This window comes from Malaclemys terrapin, chromosome 23 (genome assembly GCF_027887155.1).
Source record: "Malaclemys terrapin pileata isolate rMalTer1 chromosome 23, rMalTer1.hap1, whole genome shotgun sequence".
NCBI lineage: Eukaryota > Metazoa > Chordata > Testudines > Emydidae > Malaclemys > Malaclemys terrapin.
In genome coordinates this window covers 15078623-15097005 of record NC_071527.1, presented here as the reverse complement: position 1 = coordinate 15097005, position 18383 = coordinate 15078623, and the positions used below count along the sequence as shown (strand labels likewise).

At 54.6% G+C, this 18383-nt stretch overlaps 1 protein-coding gene across 1 annotated transcript; it reads right to left on the bottom strand.

The window, feature by feature from the left end:
- Window positions 1–720: 720 nt before the first annotated feature.
- LOC128828111 (C-type lectin domain family 17, member A-like) lies at window positions 721–16700 on the bottom strand. The gene is made up of 12 exons (XM_054012489.1): window positions 16625–16700; window positions 15326–15460; window positions 14899–14934; window positions 14428–14481; window positions 12243–12296; window positions 11664–11789; window positions 9462–9524; window positions 5573–5638; window positions 3666–3761; window positions 3019–3170; window positions 1884–1993; window positions 721–1797 (listed from the first exon to the last, which is right to left on the bottom strand). The coding sequence occupies exons 1-12, from the start codon at window positions 16698–16700 to the stop codon at window positions 1665–1667; spliced, it is 1101 nt and encodes a 366-aa protein (XP_053868464.1). The 3' UTR covers window positions 721–1664.
- Between the last annotated feature and the right edge of the window lie 1683 nt (window positions 16701–18383).

The window sequence follows — 18383 nt, the reverse complement described above, 5'->3', positions numbered from 1 at the left end:
TAATATCTTTGACTGGACCAACTTCTGGTACAAGTTTTCGTGCAACTCTGAGCTCTTCTTCAGCTCTGGGGAAGGAGGCAAAATACAAATTGGCACAGATTGTTAAGCAGAAGGGGTCATGCGTGGTGGAGGCGGTCACTGGAAATGAGTGTAATGCATAAAGGGTTTGAGGTGGGCAGCATGGTGTGTTACGAACTGTTGTAAGGAGCCATAAAACCAGTGTCCCTGGTAAGTCCATGGCTTTTGGTGTCTAGCAGACTCACCTGTTGAAGGCGTTGTGCCGTTTGCCTTTGAGGACAAGTATGGAAAGGTCAGATATGGAGCGATCGCTTTGAGAAAAGCGTTCCCACACGGGTGATACGGTGGTTTTGCCTTTGATCATTTTTCCGTGTGAGTTCATTGGCAAAAACGAGCAAGACACATATAAAACAGCCTAAAAGCAGACACTAAATAGTATAGGGGGGGAGGGATAGCTCAGTGGTTTGAGCATTGGCCTGCTAAACCCAGGGTTGCGAGTTCAATCCTTGAGGGGGCCACTTGGGGATCTGGGGCAAAATCAGTACTTGGCCCTGCTAGTGAAGGCAGGGGGCTGGACTTGATGACCTTTCAAGGTCCCTTCCAGTTCTAGGAGATGGGAGATCTCCATTAATTATTATTATTATAGTCAGTTGCTTGCCCGCGCTTTGGCTCGTTATGAAGTATATTCAAGAGACCCAACAATCAATATCAGTCAGGTTTATTGCTAAAAGCCAGTGATCACATAGTAGAGGAAGAAAGGTTGAACAATGGACTAGTTTCTGGGCAGCCACATAGTACAGCACCGGGAGGGCCTATCCCATCGCTAGAGGAAATCAACCTACCTGAGATGGGTAGCGCGAAGTCAACGGAAGGATTATTCCACCTACCGAGCTCTCCACACCTGGTGTTAGGTCAGCTTAACTACATTGCTCAGGGGGTGGATTATTCACCCATGTAGGTGGGTCAGTCTGATTTTCTAGTGTAGACCAGCCCTTAATCTGATGCAAGGTGGCTCTGTCCCCGAGAAAGCTCCCCCCAGGTGTCCCTTTCTAAACTCCTGCTTCTTTTGTTCTGCCTTTTGGTAACTTTCCATTACTTCCAAGCCTCCCTCACCTTGGACAAGAGCAGAAAGCGGCATCTCCCAGGCAGAGGAAACTCATTGTCCCACGGTGTTTAACGTAATCTTGCATGCTGGTCCGTCCCCATTGTATCTGGCCTGGCAGAGACATGCCGACCCTGCTACCTCCTGGGGCATCCACACACACGTAGGCATTCCATGACCCAGTCATGTCGTGGTACTGTGACATACAATCATCCAAAATTCAGAAGTGATACAGCCTGAGCCCTTCCAAGGGGAAACTGAGGCACAGGGAAGGGAGTTGTCCAAGGTCCCAGGATGAAGCAGGGAAGAGAACTCAGGTCTGCTGTGCTCCAGCCTGGTGTCCTACCCACTAGGAAACACCATCCCTCCCCCCAGGGATTCGGAACAACTCCTAGCCCCCAGAAAGAGCTGTGCGACGGGGAGCATCACCAAGAGAACACAGCTTGGGGTGACTATCCCATGAGCGATCTGGAGGAGGCAGGGCCTGGTCCCGCTGGTCAGCCCGTGGCTCAGGAAGGGCATGAGCCGGCGGTCGAGCCGGGCTCTAGCAGAGCCAAGGCTTTTCGCAGATCCAGTAGTCGGTCATGTAGCAGTTTATGTCGTTCCAGCGCCCATCGATCGTCATGGTGCCGCAGTCCTCGTCGCCGGAGTCATTGGGCTCCCCGCTGCTCCAGAAGCTGTGAAGAAGAGCAAAGCCCCATGGAGAGCACAGCGGGGAGCAAGGGGTGGTGCATGGGGGCATGGAGCCTTTCACCCCACGTACCTGAGTTTCAGAGGGGAGCCATCCACCCAGAGCCATTGATTTTCCACTTTCTTGTCACTCAGCCCCAGCCAGTACGCCCGGGACTTTGGGCGGTTCTTCACCAAGAACACCTGCAATAGACAAGAACAGAGTAAGGGGGTGAATGAGTGGGGGATAGGCCACATGCTTTGCCAATGCCAGGAAGGATGGCCTGGTGGGCAAGGTGCTGGTCTGGGACTCAGGAGACACAGGTTCAAGTCCCAGCTCTGCTATTGACTCCCTGCATGGCCCTGGTCAAGTCCCTGCATCTCTCTATGCCTCAGTTTCCCCCAACTGAATAATAGCTCTGCCCCTGAGGGTGCTAGCAGGATAGCAACATTGAAGAGTGTGATATGCTGGGGGGGGGGGGGACCTTAAATGCCATAGATGTATCCCCACCTCAAATCCAGCAGGAACTGAGGGCTGTTCCTGGCTGGTGGGTAGAATGAGTGGGTATGGTCTCAGTCCAGCTCTCAATCCAAGCAATAGGAGGCCTGAAGGAGGGGTGTGGGGCCTGAGCTCCTGGGGAGGAAGGGATGGATGCAGGGAGGAAACATGAACTGGCATTGGGGGAAGATACAGGGGTTCAGGGCAGAGCCACTGAAGGTTTGTCTGGCTGATCGCTTGAAAACATCCCGGCAATGCCCCTCCCAACAGAACTGGCAAAAACTCCATGGGGAGTCCAGCCTGTTCTTACAACCCTCCAGTTCAAACCCTGCCCCCGCTTGTATTTTCCGGTTCTCGCAGGTTTTTGCCGCGCTATTTAAGCTTTTGTTCTGGCATTCTCAGGCATCAATATTCCTCTGCTGGGAATATTAACCCGGGGTGGCCTCAGCGCTCACGGTGGGTTGATTAACACGCGGCACGTTGCGTGTGCTGGTTTGCAGAGTGCCGGGCTCCCTTTGAGACCCAAGCCCGCATGTGGTTTTGGAAAGAACCTGGTGACCCTTAAAAGAGCCGTGTTTTAAGAGCCAGGCCCAGTCGGTCTCACCTGCTCCCTGGTCCCCTGGGTCCCACCCGCTAGGAATTCCCAGGGTAAACCTGCAGCTGTTGCTGGGTAGCTGTGCGATTCCCTGGCCTGGTCGGGGTACACCAGGAGGGTGGCAGGCGGCTTTACCTGCTCCTCTTTGGTGTTAATGATCACCAGCTGTGCCCCATAATCCAAACAGAACTGCTTGGCCTCACGCCAGGTTTTGGTAGACTCTGAAAAGTAGTAACAGGTTCTCTGGAACCAGGCCCAGCCCCAGGGGCAATGGCCGCAGACAGAATCTAGGAAGCAAAACCCAGAATAACCCAGTTCAGGGCCAGGCAGGGAATCTGGCAGAGCCAAGAAAAGGACCCAGGAGTCCTGACTCCCAGCCCCCTGTTCTAACCCCATTCCCCTCCAGGGCCTAGGGGCCCGAGTGCAGCCCCAGCCGTGGCGCCAAAGCAATAGCCATACGGCTCTTTTTAGCATGCCAGAGCGAGCCCTGCTAGCCCCGCTCTGTCGACCCGGGTGCGAGGCTCCCTCCCAGGACGAGTGTAGACATACGGAGACAGATCCACAGGGGATGGCTGTAGCCAGCAGCCTCAGTGGGCCTGGGGTTGGCTCAAAGAATCCCCCACCCCGCAGGTCCCACTGAGAACAACAGAGAATCCCGCAATGGGAGCTGCCGTGTGCTGAGAGCTCCCTTGAGCATCTGGCCCTGCGGGCCAGCGTCTGCTGCCACCTCCCTCTGATTGCAGCCCTAGCGTGGGCACGGCAGCTGGCACTGTGCTCCTCACCTACTGTTTTCTGTAACGCCGTGATCTGCTCTTGCATTTTACTGTGAGACTCCTTCACAGCGGCCAGCTCCCCAGACACCGAAAGATGGACAGCGTCTGGATTGGTGGAGGAAAGGAGGTTAGCAGCCAAAGCGCAGCATGGTCATCTCAGAGCTTCCTACACGGTCCCCAACGTTGGGCCAATTACAGACGCTACAGGCCCTGCTCGAAGTCTTCTCTGCGATGCCTGGAACCTGGGCCCTGGTGACAGTCAGAGCAGCCTCCGGGCTGCTCTAATTCACTCTCTGCCTCCTCTGGGAAGCAGGGAATACCCATGGTGCAGCGCACTCCAGCCAAGCCCCTGATCCATCCCTTACACCGGTTAAAATGTCCAGGGGCTTTTTCTCCCTCGCCTCCCTCCCGCCCTTCCATGCAGAGTGCGGCTGCTGATCGGGCGGCTGGGCCGATTGACCTGCTCCCATTGGCCTCCAGCAGCCAGAGCCCTCCCCTGCTCCCCCCTCCCTGTCTGCAGCCCTGTGTAACACACAAACCGACCCACCGGGCAGCGTGTTTTGCAAACACGTGGAGCCAGAATGGTAAGGGGAGTCCGGGGGGGCAGTCAGGTAGCGGGGGAGTGTTGGATGGGTCCCCAGCCTCCACCTGCCACCCCCCCTCTGCGTGTTGCCGCCCCCCCGTGGACCTCCCCTCTCTGCCTGCCTCTCCCTTGTCTGCTTGTACTGTCAGAGCCAGCAGCAACTGCTGTCTGCTGCCCCCGGGTCCTAGCGTCTCCCATCCACTAATGGGAAGACAGGCTTCCCTTACCCTGCCCTTCCACCTTAGCCCTGAGCCTCTCCAACGCCTCAAGCCCCTCAGCCCCAGCCCTCATCCCCCCACACACTAATCCTCTGCTCCATCCCTGAGCCCCCTCCAGCATCATGAACCCCCATCCTCAGACCCACAGCCCTCACCCCTGCATCCCCTCCTATCCCCAAACTCCCTCCCAAACCCCCTCCCTCCTTCCCACACACCCCCTCCTGCCCTCAAACTCCCTCCCAAAGCCTGCACCCCCTCCCTTTGCACCTCCTCCCACCCCCAAACTCCATCCCAGAGCCTGCACCCCTCACCCCCTCCTGCACACCCACCCCCTGCCCCAGCCCAGAACCTGCACCCTGCACCCCTCCTGCACCCTAATCCCCAGCCCAGAACCTGCACCCCAGACCTCCTCCCCCCACCCAACCCCCCTCCCAAAGCCTTAGGCAGGTGGGGGGGGTTCTGGGCACCACCAAAATTTCTACAACCCTGCCACCCATGCGAGTGGATAAGGGTCAGGGCAGTCAGGGGACAGGTAGTGTTCTAGGGGGGCAGTTAGGGTGGGGGGTTCTCAGCAGGGGGCAGTCAGGGGACAAGAAGCAGGGGGGGTTGGAGTTCTGAGGGGGCATTCAGGGGGTGGGAAGTGGGAGGGAGTGGATTGGGGCGGGGCTAGGGCGGGCTTCTGTGCATCTGGGCTGGCTCCTGCATCGCCCAAGCCAGAGAAAGTCAAAGACCTTCTCTGCATCATCCCTGCAGTGTTCTGAGAGCCCCAGCTGGGCAGGCCGGGAACAGCCACAGAGCCCTGAGTGGCTACAGACTCTCCATGCCATGGCCACCTGGGTCCAGAGACATGACTTGCTTAGGCTGGAAGCATTTTGGTCTGTGTTTCTACAGGCTGGGGCTCCTTGGAGCAACTGCAAAACACCTAATTACGTACAGCACCTAGCGCACTGGGGTCATGAGCCATGACTGGGCTCCAAGGAGCTACCATAATACACCTAATAAAACACTTGCCCAAGTCCATAGCCCCAGGTGGATACAGAGCCCACAACCCCGACCTCACAGCCCCTCACTCTTACTACTGATGAGAGTCAGAAGCATCTCTGTGATTCTCTCACCTACTGTTTTCTGCAGTGCCGCAACCTCTGCTCGGATCTTCTCCCAATCCGCCAGGTTCTGGGACACTGCAAACAGAAACACACTTGGGATCAGGAAAAGGGAAAGGTCGCCACAACCAGGCTGGTGTCCTGAGTGACCATGTGGAGCCCACCTGTAACAGGGTGACAGCTGTACAGGGGAGCCCACCTGTAACGCTAGGGGATGGTCTGTCTCCACGGAGAGGAATAAGTTGGTAATGGAGGGATTTGTTGCTGACTGGCAGCTGGTGCGTGGCCGGATCCATGTGAGTTCCCAATGTGGCCGTTTTCATACTGGGACCCCACATCAGCGAGTCAAAAGCCTGAGAGATGCCATTAGGGTTGCCACCTTTCTAACTGCTGGTAACTGAACCCCCATGGCACTGCCCCTGCCACGCCTCTTCTCCAAGGCCCCACCCCCATAACTCGCTCCTCTCCCTCCCCCGCCCCCTGTCGCTTGCTGGGTCCTCCCACCTGCAGATAGGAGGCTGCCCCAGGCATGCGCTTGCTGCCCTGGTGCCTGGAGCCGCCCCTGCACCCTGCCATAAGCAGGCTTTTGGTTTGCCATTTAGGGTTGCCAGGTCCTGAAAACCAGTCACCTGACAACCCTTAATAGCCCCCTGACACAGAAGCCAAAAACCAGATTGTGCGGGTAAAAACCAGACAGGTGGTAACCCTAAATGCCATGGGAATCAGCGTAAGGATTGATTCGCAGCTCCCAGCTACAAATGACCAGCAAATCTACTGCAAATGGGAACAGCTCATGGTATGCTGGCCCTTTAAGAGAGGCTTCAGGTCCAGCTCCGCCCCATTCCTGGTTGCTGCCCGGAGTAGAGGGATTCTGAGAGTTCTAGTCTAGAGAGATACATGGGAGTTAGAGGCTGGCAAGGCATGCTGGGTAAGGTGCCATGGGGATTGTGATGCATGGCTAGAAAGGGTTAAACAGCCTGCAAAATAAATAACCCTCAAAGACAGGTGGGGAGATACTGTTTGTGTTTTTATGTATTTACAGATGTAAACAGAGTCTGAATAAGCTCTCCCCTGACATCTAGTGGTGAGCTGTGGAAAAAGACTTCAAAAGCCGATCTTGTTTGCATGGACACACCCACCCTGCCTAGGTGCTTGGCATGATGGGATTGCTTGCCCAAATGATCACTTGTGGCTGGTGTTGGCTCCCCAGTCTCCTTGTTATTGGGGCAGGAGTAATAAAGCGTTGTTATTCCTGTTGTGTGAACCAAGGGCAGCAGAACTGTACCTAGCACACCCCAATGGAGGGATTCACCCTCAACGGAATGTCACTCACTAGGCATGGAACATGGGTTCCAGAGCCCAATGAGGTGGGAGAAGGTGGTGACAGATGGCTTTGGTGGGACCCTGGATACTACTTGATCCCTTCTCTTTCCATGATATGCTGCAGAGCTGTAATCATTGATTCCTAGGTCTAAGTATTAGACCTTCTTTGAGACAGCATCTCTGTTGTAAGAGACTACCCAGTATGCACCAGCTGTGAGGCTCTCCCACTAGTAGCTCAGGGCTGTGTTAAGTAGGGTGAGAGGGCTGAAGATATCATAATGAGTGACCAGCAGGACAGCTGGTGGAAAGGCATGGCGGGCGGCTGGCAGAGAGGTATGGCAAGCAGCCAATAGGGTGCCTGGCGGAGAAGTGTAGAGAGGCACAACAAGTGGCCAGCAGGCAGGCTGACAGAGAAGCGTGGCAAGTGGCGAACAGGGAGGCTGGCGGAGTGGCGTGGCCAGCAGGGCAGTTAGCAGAGAGCCGTGGTGAGCGGCTAGCAGGCAGCAGGGAGGCTGGTGGAGTGGCGTGGTCAGCAGGGCGGCTGGTGGAGAGGCGTGGCAAGAGGCCAGCAGAGAAGCTGGTGGAGAAGGTCAGAGCAGAGCCCTGCAGAGGCGTGGAATCGGCTATTGGGGTGATGAGCACGTGCCTGAACAGTGCAGTAAGTAAGGTGCCTTCTTGCCCCACCTCTGCTCCCCCACCTTCCACAGGGGGTGGGAGGTGAACTCTGCGGATGAACCTCTGAACTCTGGGGCTGCACTGGCCAAAGACAGCAACTGTGAGTGGGGTACGGAGAAGGGACAGGCACGTTAAAGGGACTTTTGGGTTGCTGGACTTAAGACCCTGAGGGGAAAAGGACACTGCCCAACTTACTTGGGGGTGGGTCTTTTGCTCATGGCTTGTGTTTATGAACCCTAGTTGTGGTGTTTTCCCCAATTAATGCTGAGTTAATTCCCTCCTTTTATTAAGATTTAGCTACACTCAGACTCTGTGCTTGCGAGAGGGGAAGTATTGCCTCTTAGGTCTGGTCTATACTACCCGCCTGAATCGGCGGGTATAAATCGACCTCTCGGGGATCGATTTATCGCGTCCCGTCGGGACGTGAAAATCGATCCCCAAATCGGCGCTCTAACTCCACCAGCGGAGGTGGGAGTAAGCGCCGCCGACAAAAAGCGGCAGAAGTCGATTTTGCCGCTGTCCTCACAACGGGGTAAGTCGGCTGCAATACGTCGAATTCAGCTATGCTATTCACGTAGCTGAATTTGCGTATCTTAAATCGACTCCCCGCTGTAGTGTAGATGTACCCTTAGAGGCACCCAGGGGGTGATGTGTAATTGTCCAAGGAGTTCGAGTCAGTTTTGTGTTATATTGTTGAAAAGGAACTCTTAGATACTGAACCTGACCCTTGTGGCTGCTGGCAACACCTGGCAGAAGAGTTACACATATGAGGTAATAAAGAAACTGTTTTATGCTGGGTTGGTCAATCTAAGTATTGGAATATCCACCAACTTTTGGGGGTTTGGCTGCCCCATTCTTTGCAGTTCACCCTAGTTGAGTGACCACAACTGGCTCTGCATTAGGACCTAGGGTGACCAGATGTCCCGATTTTATAGGGACAGTCCCGATTTTTGGGTCTTTTTCTTATATAGGCTCCTGTTACCCCCCAACCCCGTCCTGATTTTTCACACTTGCTGTCTGGTCACCCTACTAGGACCCCGGTCACAGGGATACAAACTGAGTCTGACCTCTCTCAGAGTAGCAGGAGTTATGTAGAGGTTTGTGATCAAATGGTGCCGTTGGAGGGAAGGTTATTGCTGGCTTATGGGCGATGCGTAAGAGAGTCACGTGTTTGGGTCTAGGATGGTGAGAATTGGGATACAGAGCTATTTACTACGGCTGATGGCACTCATAGCAGCTAGAGCCGGTTACAGGTTTTCATTTGATTCTTTTAATGAAAATTAGCCTTAAAAAGTAGAAAACTTGAGGAAACACTGACATTTTTGGCTACTTGAGGTCTGGTGTGAACATGCGAATGTGCCCCTCCCCCCCACCCCACCCCCCAATGGTGTCTCTTACTCACCCTCCCCTGCCTGACAAGCCACGTTAGCTCCCCAGTGACACTTTTTTTGAAAATCAAAACTTTTTGGCTTTGGAAAGTGTGGGTGTGTTTAGTTTCTAAAAAACCTCTGAGAGACAAACACCTTGACGGGAAAACTACTAACACGGAAACAAAAAACCCACCCGTCTGTGTCTTTTGGAAACCCAGTGAGAATTTCAAAACTCAGATTTCACATTTTTTTGTAACTTACGTTAAAAGCCCAAACCTCACCGGGTGCTAATTACAGCTATAACCTTTAGACAGGGGCCTCCTGACCCTGCACTAGATTCTGATCTCCATCACGCCAGTCAATGGGGTTATTCCAGATTTACACGGCTGTAACATATCAGAATCTGGCCTGGTATTGCAGGCTGCTAAACAAATCACTGTAATAAAATGATCAGCTACAGCGCCCCCAGCCAGCCAGCATCTATGCTGAGCCAGAGACAAGCATGCTGGTCTAGCTTGGGAGTATTTACTTACCATTAGCTGCCCTCTGGGGAAGGTGGAAATTCAGGTCCTCTGACTCCTGCTGCAGCTGTGGGCCTGGGAGATGAACAAAGAGCAAACAGCAGAGCTGTGATCTGCCGGGGCATGCTTTACACTAGAAACTGCTCCGGCCCCCAATGACTTGGTTTCTTCCCGTGCTAGGGGAATCGGTTTGATGGGGAGGAAGGGGAGTCGCTTAGTGCTGTCAGTGACAGATTTTCCAGTGCCAGGTGTTCAAAAAGTTATGAATCATGCCTCCCCCCCAAAAAAAAACCCTGTTCATCTTTTAAAAATTATTTTGGGGATTCTTGTTTGCCCTCTGGTCTCTTGAGCTATTAGTAATCGCATGTACAAAGGCAGTGCGTAGGACCAGCCAAGATCGGCGCCCTGGTGGGCTGGGCACTGCACAAACACGGAGTAGACAGTCCCTGCCCTGAAGAGCTAACGATCTAAGTAGCCAAGAGAGACGCAGAGTAGGGGAAAGGGTCTCATGCACAAGACCCCTTAGGGCAGGGCCGGCTCCAGGCACCAGCTTGTCAAGCAGGTGCTTGGGGCGGCCGCTCCGGAGTGGGGCAGCACATCCAGGTATTCAGCGGCAATTTGGCAGACGGTCCCTCGCCTGGGAGCGAAGGACCTCCTGCCGAATTGCCGCCGTAGGTCACGATCGCGGCTTTGTTTGTTTGTTTGTTTGTTTGTTTTGTTGTTTTGGCTGCGTGGGGCGGCCAAAACCCTGGAGCCGGCCCTGCCTTAGGGATTGTGTTCTCCAGCTATTCCTTTCCCAGCCATGAGGGCTAAGCATTTATTGGTTTGTTTTGAAATGAGCTAAGTGTCTCCCATCATCCCAGGACTCCGGGAGCTGGGGCTTTAAGGAAAAACGCCAAATACAGTGAGGGTTGGCAGCACTGTTAACATCACCCCCTTACTCTTAGGTGAGGATTCCTCACGTTTATAGATCAGGTGCTGAGTGGAGTAAATCCAGAGTTACTCCCTTGCTGTTACAGCCTGGGTGCTGATCCTTTAGGGTCTGGCTCCGCTGAGTGTTTCCCTTGCAGGTTTGGGCTCTTCGATTTGGAGCAAGGACTCATCCTACCCTCTGGGCCGGATTCCAATCACACTCCGGGCACCGCTATTCCACTGATTTCAGCGGAGTGACATCCGCTTTTCATCAGGGCCAGTGAGAGCAGAATCACAGCCTAACACTTTTGGGGTACGAATTCTCGCTCCAGGAGCAAAGCCTCCGCTCCTGAGATGCAGAGTTGCTGGAGATTCATCCCCCACCCCCTTCCGACCTGGTGAAGCCCAAGTCCGGGTGGCCTTGCCTGTGGACAGAGCTTGCTGGAAAATGCCAGACTTGTCCCACAGACTTCTTTACACACACACACACACACACACACACACCTTTACACACACACACCTTTACACACACACACACACACACACACACACCCTTAATTGTTGACTAAAATTGGTTTGTTTGTTTTTTTAAGTCCTTTTTTCTTCCTATGGTAGAACTCCAAATACCGAAAAACTTTGATTTGGAAATTCTGCCCTGGCACCTCATGGGAGTTGTAGTTTGGATGCTTCATGCCCTCCTCCCCAGTAGGGACTCGTCTCCCCACCCAGACTTCATCTCCCATGATGCACCACCACTGGGCCCCATGATGCACTGCCTGCCCTCTCCAGGAGGGGAGACCATCACACACCATGTGAGATGTTAATGGTCCAACCAGGGAGCTTTCCCTAGAGCAGTGACTAGGAGCATGAGGTCTCTCTCTCCCATGATGCACTGCAGTCTCCCCTCTTGGAAAGTGGAGGGGGTGCATCATGGGAATCCCTGGCAGGGGTGCATTCTGGGAGGTGTAGTCCAGTTGAGGAGCCCAGCCCAGAGAGGAGAATGGAGACACGTGGTAACTGAACTCAGCTCCTTTGAGGCACCATGGCAGCATTTCTGAATCACAATATTTCTTCTTTCCAGTGTTTGGGTTTTCTCTCAAAAAGGCAAAAACTGTCTGTGGAAACCGACCCCTTTTTGTGAAATTTTGTTGAATCAAACCCGCAATTTTCTGGCCCAGCGTCTCAATGGAAATTTCCTGAGCAGCCCCGTCCCCGTGAGGAATTGTTCCTGGCACGGAGAGCCCAGCCCGCATGACCCCACTTGCAGCTGTCCTGACGCACCCGGGACCGCCCCACACTCACGTTTCATGAGGGCCAGGACGAGGAACACGCTGCACATGAAGAAGCAAACCCCCAGCAGGACGTAGGTGATCAGCAGAGACCTTCCAGGGCAGCCTCTCCGTGAGGCAGGTTTAGGGAGGGGAAGATCTAAGGGGAACAGCAGCAGTTAGGTCTCTGAAGGGAGAGGGTATCAGGACGGGGGGAAGCTAAGCAGGGAGGGCTGGGTAGGGCGGATTACAGTGAAGGACTCTCCCTCCAGTGGGTGACTGGGAAATGTCGGCAGGAGGTACTGGTACAAATGGGGTTATGGAAAGGAGAGGTTTACGGGGCATCCCACCAGATAGCCGGGTAACTTCACAGAGAGCACCTCCATTTGGCAAGAGCAAGAAGCCGGACCCCCAGCTCCCTCTGCCCAGCTGTGTCTATACAGGGATCGCTTCTCCCAGCACTTCAATGCAGCCACCTCTGGGGTGGAGTGCTGCGGCCATTGGAGAGTTGTGTAGCATAGGGCCCAGCTGGAAGGAGAGTTCCCTGGGCGGTTGACAGGCCAGGGGGAATCCAGGGAGAGGAAATGGAATTGCCCTGGCAGACTCTACTCACCTCCTCCCGGTGGCTGGAAGGCAGCTGCCACGGCTGGGGATGACATGTCCAGCCCTGGGCGTGGGGGACAAAGCGCGTTAAATCTGCCAGCTCTGCTGCAAAGGCCACGAGATCCTACTCTCCATCCTGGGCTGCGGAGGGCGCACACAGCCCCTACCTTTCTGGGCTTCACCCTCCCCACCCACCCTGGCTTGCTGCTCTGGGCCCCTACTGGGGTGCTCCTGCTGGGACCCCGCATCTCCCCACCAACCAGCGCTCAGCTACCCCAGGAAGCAACTGGGCCCCCAAGGGGTCGACTAGCCGGGATTGATAGCCCCGGGGAACAGACTGGAGGGACGGATCCTGCCCTGGGCAGGGGTGGCAGGTTTGTATAATTTTTAGTGGTGCCCAGAACAGGTCCAAGTCCCGCCCCCCCCCACACACACCCCTGCCTTGTAAGCCAATATATAGTAACTCCTCACTTAAAGTCATCCCAGTTATTGTTGCTTTGTTGTTTCATTGCTGATCAATAGGAGAACATGCTCGTTTAAAGTTGGGCAGTGCTCCCTTATAATGTTGTTTGACAGCCACCTGCTTTGTCCACTGCTTGCAGAAAGAGCAGCCCATTGGAGCGCTAGTGGGGGGGGCTTGGAACCAGGGTGGGCCGACAGCCCCCCTATCAGCTCCCCTAAGTTCCCTGTGCGGCTGCTGCCCAGCAGACTATCCGTTTCTGGGCAGTTCAGGTGTCCTTCCCCACACGGCCGTGTGCTGTTCCTGCCCTCTGCCTTGGAGCTGCTCCCCTGAACCTCCTGCTTGCTGTGCAGGGGAAGGAAGAGGATGGGAAGAGGGTCCCCCCATCTCCACAGAACAGGGGGGACACGACAGGGCTCAGAATGGAGGCAGCTTGCTGGCAGCAGCTGCTGTCTCAAAGTCTCTCACACACAGGGTGTGTGTCTCTGTCTCTCTCTGCCATGCCTCGCCCCTCATTTGTGCTGCCTTGTAGAGTGTGAGGCTGTATTAACAACAATGAGTTAACCCTTGAGGGCTCAGCCGAGTGCTAGTTCATCATTTAGCAGTAAGGCATTCCCTGGGAAATATCCCACCCTCTGACTCCACCACCTCAACCAAGTTTCACAATCATCATCGCTGTGTACAGTATTAAATGGTTTGTTTAAAACTTATACTGTGTGTGTGTGTGTGTGTGTGTGTGTGTATATATGTATATATATAATATATATTATAGTCTTCTGTCTGGCAAAAAAAAAAAATTCCCTGGAACCTAATCCCCCATTTGCATTAATTCTTATGGGGAAAGTGGGTTCACTTAACATTGTTTCACTTAAAGTAGCATTTTTCAGGAACATAACTACAATGTTAAGTGAGGAGTTACTGTATATTTTTTAAAATAATGAAAAATGTGAGGGCTCCGGGGTGGGGCTGGTGGTGAGGGGTTTGGGGTGTGGGAGGGGCTCAGGCAGAGGGCTGGGGTGCAGGGGTGAGAGCTGGGGATGAGGGGTTTGGGGTGTGGGAGGGGCTCAGGGCTGGGGCAGAGGGTTGGAGTGCAGGGGGTGAGGAGTTTGGGGTGCAGACAGCTTCCCCCGGGCAAGGGCCAGAGAGGAGGATTCCCCCCAGCCCTCTCCCTGCCGGCAGCAGTAAGCTCCAGGGGAGGGGCCCGTCCCCACTTTCTCACTGCACCACACTCACCTCACACCACTGTCACTGCCCATGGTCCCAGGGCCCCTCTCAGGTACAGGAAGCCCCCTCACCTCCCCTCTGGTGGGTGCTGCGGGGGGGGGGGGGCTCCCATCACATGGGCACCTCCTCCCCTATTGCTGCCCCTCACTGTAGCCTCGCTGGGGTTGGGGGTGGGGCTGCCCCTTGCCCTGCGTGGGGCAGGAGCAGTGACTGCAGGCAGGGGGCCCCCTGTGCTGGTGGAGGGTCCCGCTGGAAAATGAAAGGGTCTGAGGCAGGAGGGCAGGCTCAGGGGCAGCAAGTGGGGGACACTCGGGGGAGGCACGCGGGGGCGGCAGGCAGGGCTGGGAGAGAGACCCGGCCCCAAACATTGGTGGAGCCAGGCCCCGGGCCCTGAATATTGCTGGAGCCCGGGCACCACAGGCCCATACAACTCGCTGCCCCTGGCCCTGGGCCGGGGTGGGGAGAGCAGGGGGCGTTCTGCCGCAAGCCGAGCAGAGCTCCGAGTCCTCACCGAACTTGGAAGGCCTAAGGACCGGGTCCCCCGAGATCACTGAAATGGCCAGGTCTGAAAGGAAACAGGAGGGATTATATCGTGCGAGCTCCTAGTGCAGGGATGGGGGTTTGTGTGCGGGAGGGGCAGCCCTGAACTCTGGGGTGGAGGATGTTCCTTCCAGTGCCGTAGTGAGAAACGGGGGGTGGTGCGGGCGGGGAGGTAAAGCCTGTGATGCCCTGGAAATGGGGGGCTGCACAGCTGGGACGTGTCAAAGCAGCTCGGGTATGTAGCGCTGCCCCCTGCTGGCTGGGACCTGTCACAGCTGCGTTAGACCAGCAGTCGTGGGAACAGAAGGTCACGAGTTCTGTTCCCCGATGCTGCCCGTACGTGACGAGCTCTCAGCTGCGTGGACCAGCAGCTGGACGGGGGGGGGCTGCTCTGTACCCAGGCCTCACTTGCTCCCCAGCAAAAAGCTGGAACGTTTCTCACCAGTTTTGGGGGGTCTGCCTGGTGTCGCTGCCGGACCTGGAGAGGAGAGAGAAGGGTGAGTCTGGCTGGTGGCGCCTAACAGAGACGGGTGCCTGAATCTCTGCGTCTGTGGGCAGGGACCTGGGCAGTACCCAGGGGTCAGGAACTGAATCCACCTGCCCGCACGTGAGCCACAGGCCCGGGCATCCTCTCCATGTAACCAGCCTCCTCGTTCTGTGCTACCACCACCCATTGTGGGCTTGCCCAGCCATTCCCAGCCAGGCCAGTTTGTGAGCAGCCAAGCCAGGCCCAGATTCACCAGCTCCCACGGACCCAAAGGTGCCTCAGGGCTGGATGCTGAGTTCTGCGCTGACACCCCCTCCCCAGCCTCTGAGCAGTGGGGCAGGAGTGATCCCTGCGGAGCGGGGCAGCTGGGGCTCCCTGGTACCTGCTCCTCCTTTGTCCTTCCGGTTCGGTGCGGCCGCCTTCGCCTTCTTCCCGCGCGGCAGGGGCGGGGGCTTGGGACAGTCCTCCAGGGACACGTTCTCGTAGTCATCGTCATTGTCAGACTCAACGGCCACACCTGGAGATTACAGAGCCGCTCAGTCTCACCGGGACAGGCTGGGCCAGCATGGCGGGAACGGGAGAGCTCCACAGGAGGGAGCTAGCCATGGGAAGAGAGGCTGGCTGGTCACAAACCCTCCCTTGGGTGGGGAGGAAGAGGGAGGGTGGGGGCTCTTTTTGGGCAGCAGACGAGCTGGCTCAGCCGGAGGAGGGGGCCGCTTCACCCAGGGAGGGAGCATGCCCACTCACACACACTGATACAGTCTCTTCACTCTCCCTTTCATCCCAAGGCACTTCATGGGCTCTGGGTGTATTTCTATTGATCTATCACCTCACTCATGCCTGAGATGCAGCCACCTCTGGGGTGGGACACAGGGCTGTTTATACAAGGCTCTCTCACCCAGCGCAGAGATGATGCTGCCTCTGGGGCATGGCATAGAGGCTGTTTATAAAGGGATCCTTCAGCCTGAGATGCAGCCAGCTCTGGGGTGGGTGTAGGGCTGTTTACACACGGAGATCCTTCATCCAGCACTGAGATGCAGCCACCTCTGGGGTGGGACACAAGCTGTTTATACAAGGTTCTCTCACCCAGAGCTGATATGATGCTGCCTCTGGGGAGTGGCATAGAGACTGTTAATACAGGGATCCTTCACCCAGCACTGAGATGCAGCCATCTCTGGGGTGGGAGCACTGGGGGCTATTTAACAGCTATGCAGGGTGGGAAGGACTAATCCAGTTCTCAGTTGAAACCACAATGGGGCTTTGGAGGGACAGTGGGAATTGCCTGGGCTGGAATTTGGCCAGGACACAACGGGTAACACCCTGACTCTTATGGAAGGGGCCAGAGAATCTTTAACAACCACATGTGGTCAAGACTTTGGGTGTACAACTTGTGGGAAAGGCAGCCCTGCACCCTCTAGCACCATGCTGGGGCATTGGGGCCAGCCCTGACGGGGTGGGCAAGCACCCACCCTGCAACACAGCATCACCTAGCACTATGCCGGGACATCGGGGTAGCACAGACTAGCAAGGGAGAGAGCCCCAACTAATTTCCCCACCATGCTCCCGGCAGCAGCCTGGGTTTTCCTCTGAGGCCTCCCATCCGAGTAGCTAACATCTGTCAAGCTGACAGCCCCTGGAAGGCCTGGTAGCCAGTCCCCCACTCAGATCACTGGCCATTTACCTCTGCGCTCTGCCGGCTTCTTGCCCTTTGACTGCAAATGACCCATCCAGTTCCCGTAGTCGGTCAGGTGAGCCATGCCGATCCCCCGTGGATGGACTCGAAGGACGTCTAAGGGAACCAGCGACAGCCTGGCTCTGTCAGGAGCTCTGTGATTTTCGCATGCATGTAACTTCCTTCCTCCCCCAGCCCCACCACGGGTCACTGCCCATGTTACCATACGTACCACGCCCGACTCCCAGCTGTGGGCTCGGTTAGCAGAAGAGGAACCCAGCCCACAGCCTTGCCCTTTAGGTGCCAGAAAACAGAGTGACTGAAGGGGAGTCCCACTCTGTGATGCTTGGGCTGCAGGGATTTCTTATATGGCCGCTGTTGTCCTCTTTGTCATCTTCTACCAAGTGGGATCCAGTCAAAGGCTCGTCTAAGAACACATTTCTTTGGCATCCATGCAACAGGCCCAAACCACGTCAGCCTTCTTCCTCAGATCATTGGCTTTACGGCTGTTGGCCAGGCCTTTGTGACACATCAATGTTTGTTACTTTTTCCAGCCTGTGGATGCCAACTATTCTCTGCAAGCGTCTCTGCTGGAATGTGTTGTTTCCTACTGGGGGCATCCCATATTTCCCAAGTGCCAGAGGCATATCCCACTGTGGATATCACAGCAATATTGTACATCTTCATCTCGGGTCTTGTGTCAATCTCCTTATTTTCCCATATATTTGCCAGTCTCAGAACAGCTCCGCTTCCCTTTCTAGATGTTACTTCCACCTCCTTGGCCATCAACACTGATTGTGCTTCCAAGATATACAAACTTGTTAGCCATGTCATATTCTTCACTGTCAATCACAGATGCCCCATCATTGCTGGTTCCTCTTTCAACTAACACAACTTTTGTTTTCTTTTGGCTAATTCTTAATCCTACTTTGGCGGCCTCATGTTTGACTTTGGTGAGGATCTATTCCAGGAGTAAGCAACGCGCGAGCTGATTTTCAGTGGCACTCACACTGCCTGGGTCCTGGCCACCGGTCCAGGGAGCTCTGCATTTTAATTTAATTTTAAATGAAGCTTCTTTAACATTTTAAAATCCTTATTTACTTTACATACAACAATAGTTTAGTTATATATTATAGACTTATAGAAAGAGACCTTCTAAAAACATTAAAATGTATTACTGGCACGCGAAACCTTAAATTAGAGTAAATAAATGAAGACTCGGCACACCACTTCTGAAAGGTTGCCGAACCCTGATCTAGTCTATAGCATCATTATCTGTGTCCAATGGAACAAAATCAAGATCTTGAAGTTTTCCTCTGCTTGACATAACCCCTGTAGCTTCCTTTGATGCAGCGTTTCACTTTCGCATGACGTAATCTATCATCACGCAGAAAAGAAGGGGTGAAGAGATGCGACCGTGCTGCGTTCCAGCTATGATAATCAGCTCAATCAGTCTCCCCACTTTCTGTCCTTACATAGCATTTTATCCTTTGTACAGCATCGTAACTAGTGATACTATCTTTCTAGGAAGCCATATTGTTGCATGATCTTCCATTGCAACTCTGTATGAATGCAGTCAAAAATGTTGATGCACTCTATGAAACTCAAGACTAATTTTCTCTGCCAAGCAAGCCCTTTCTAAATTGTTTCATGGCAAATCTTTGGGCTCTAAAACCTGCACTCTCATTACAGTTTTTCATATATGACCAATTTCATTTTGTCCAACAGTACACTACCAAACACTTTTCCAAGTACTGAAAATAATGAT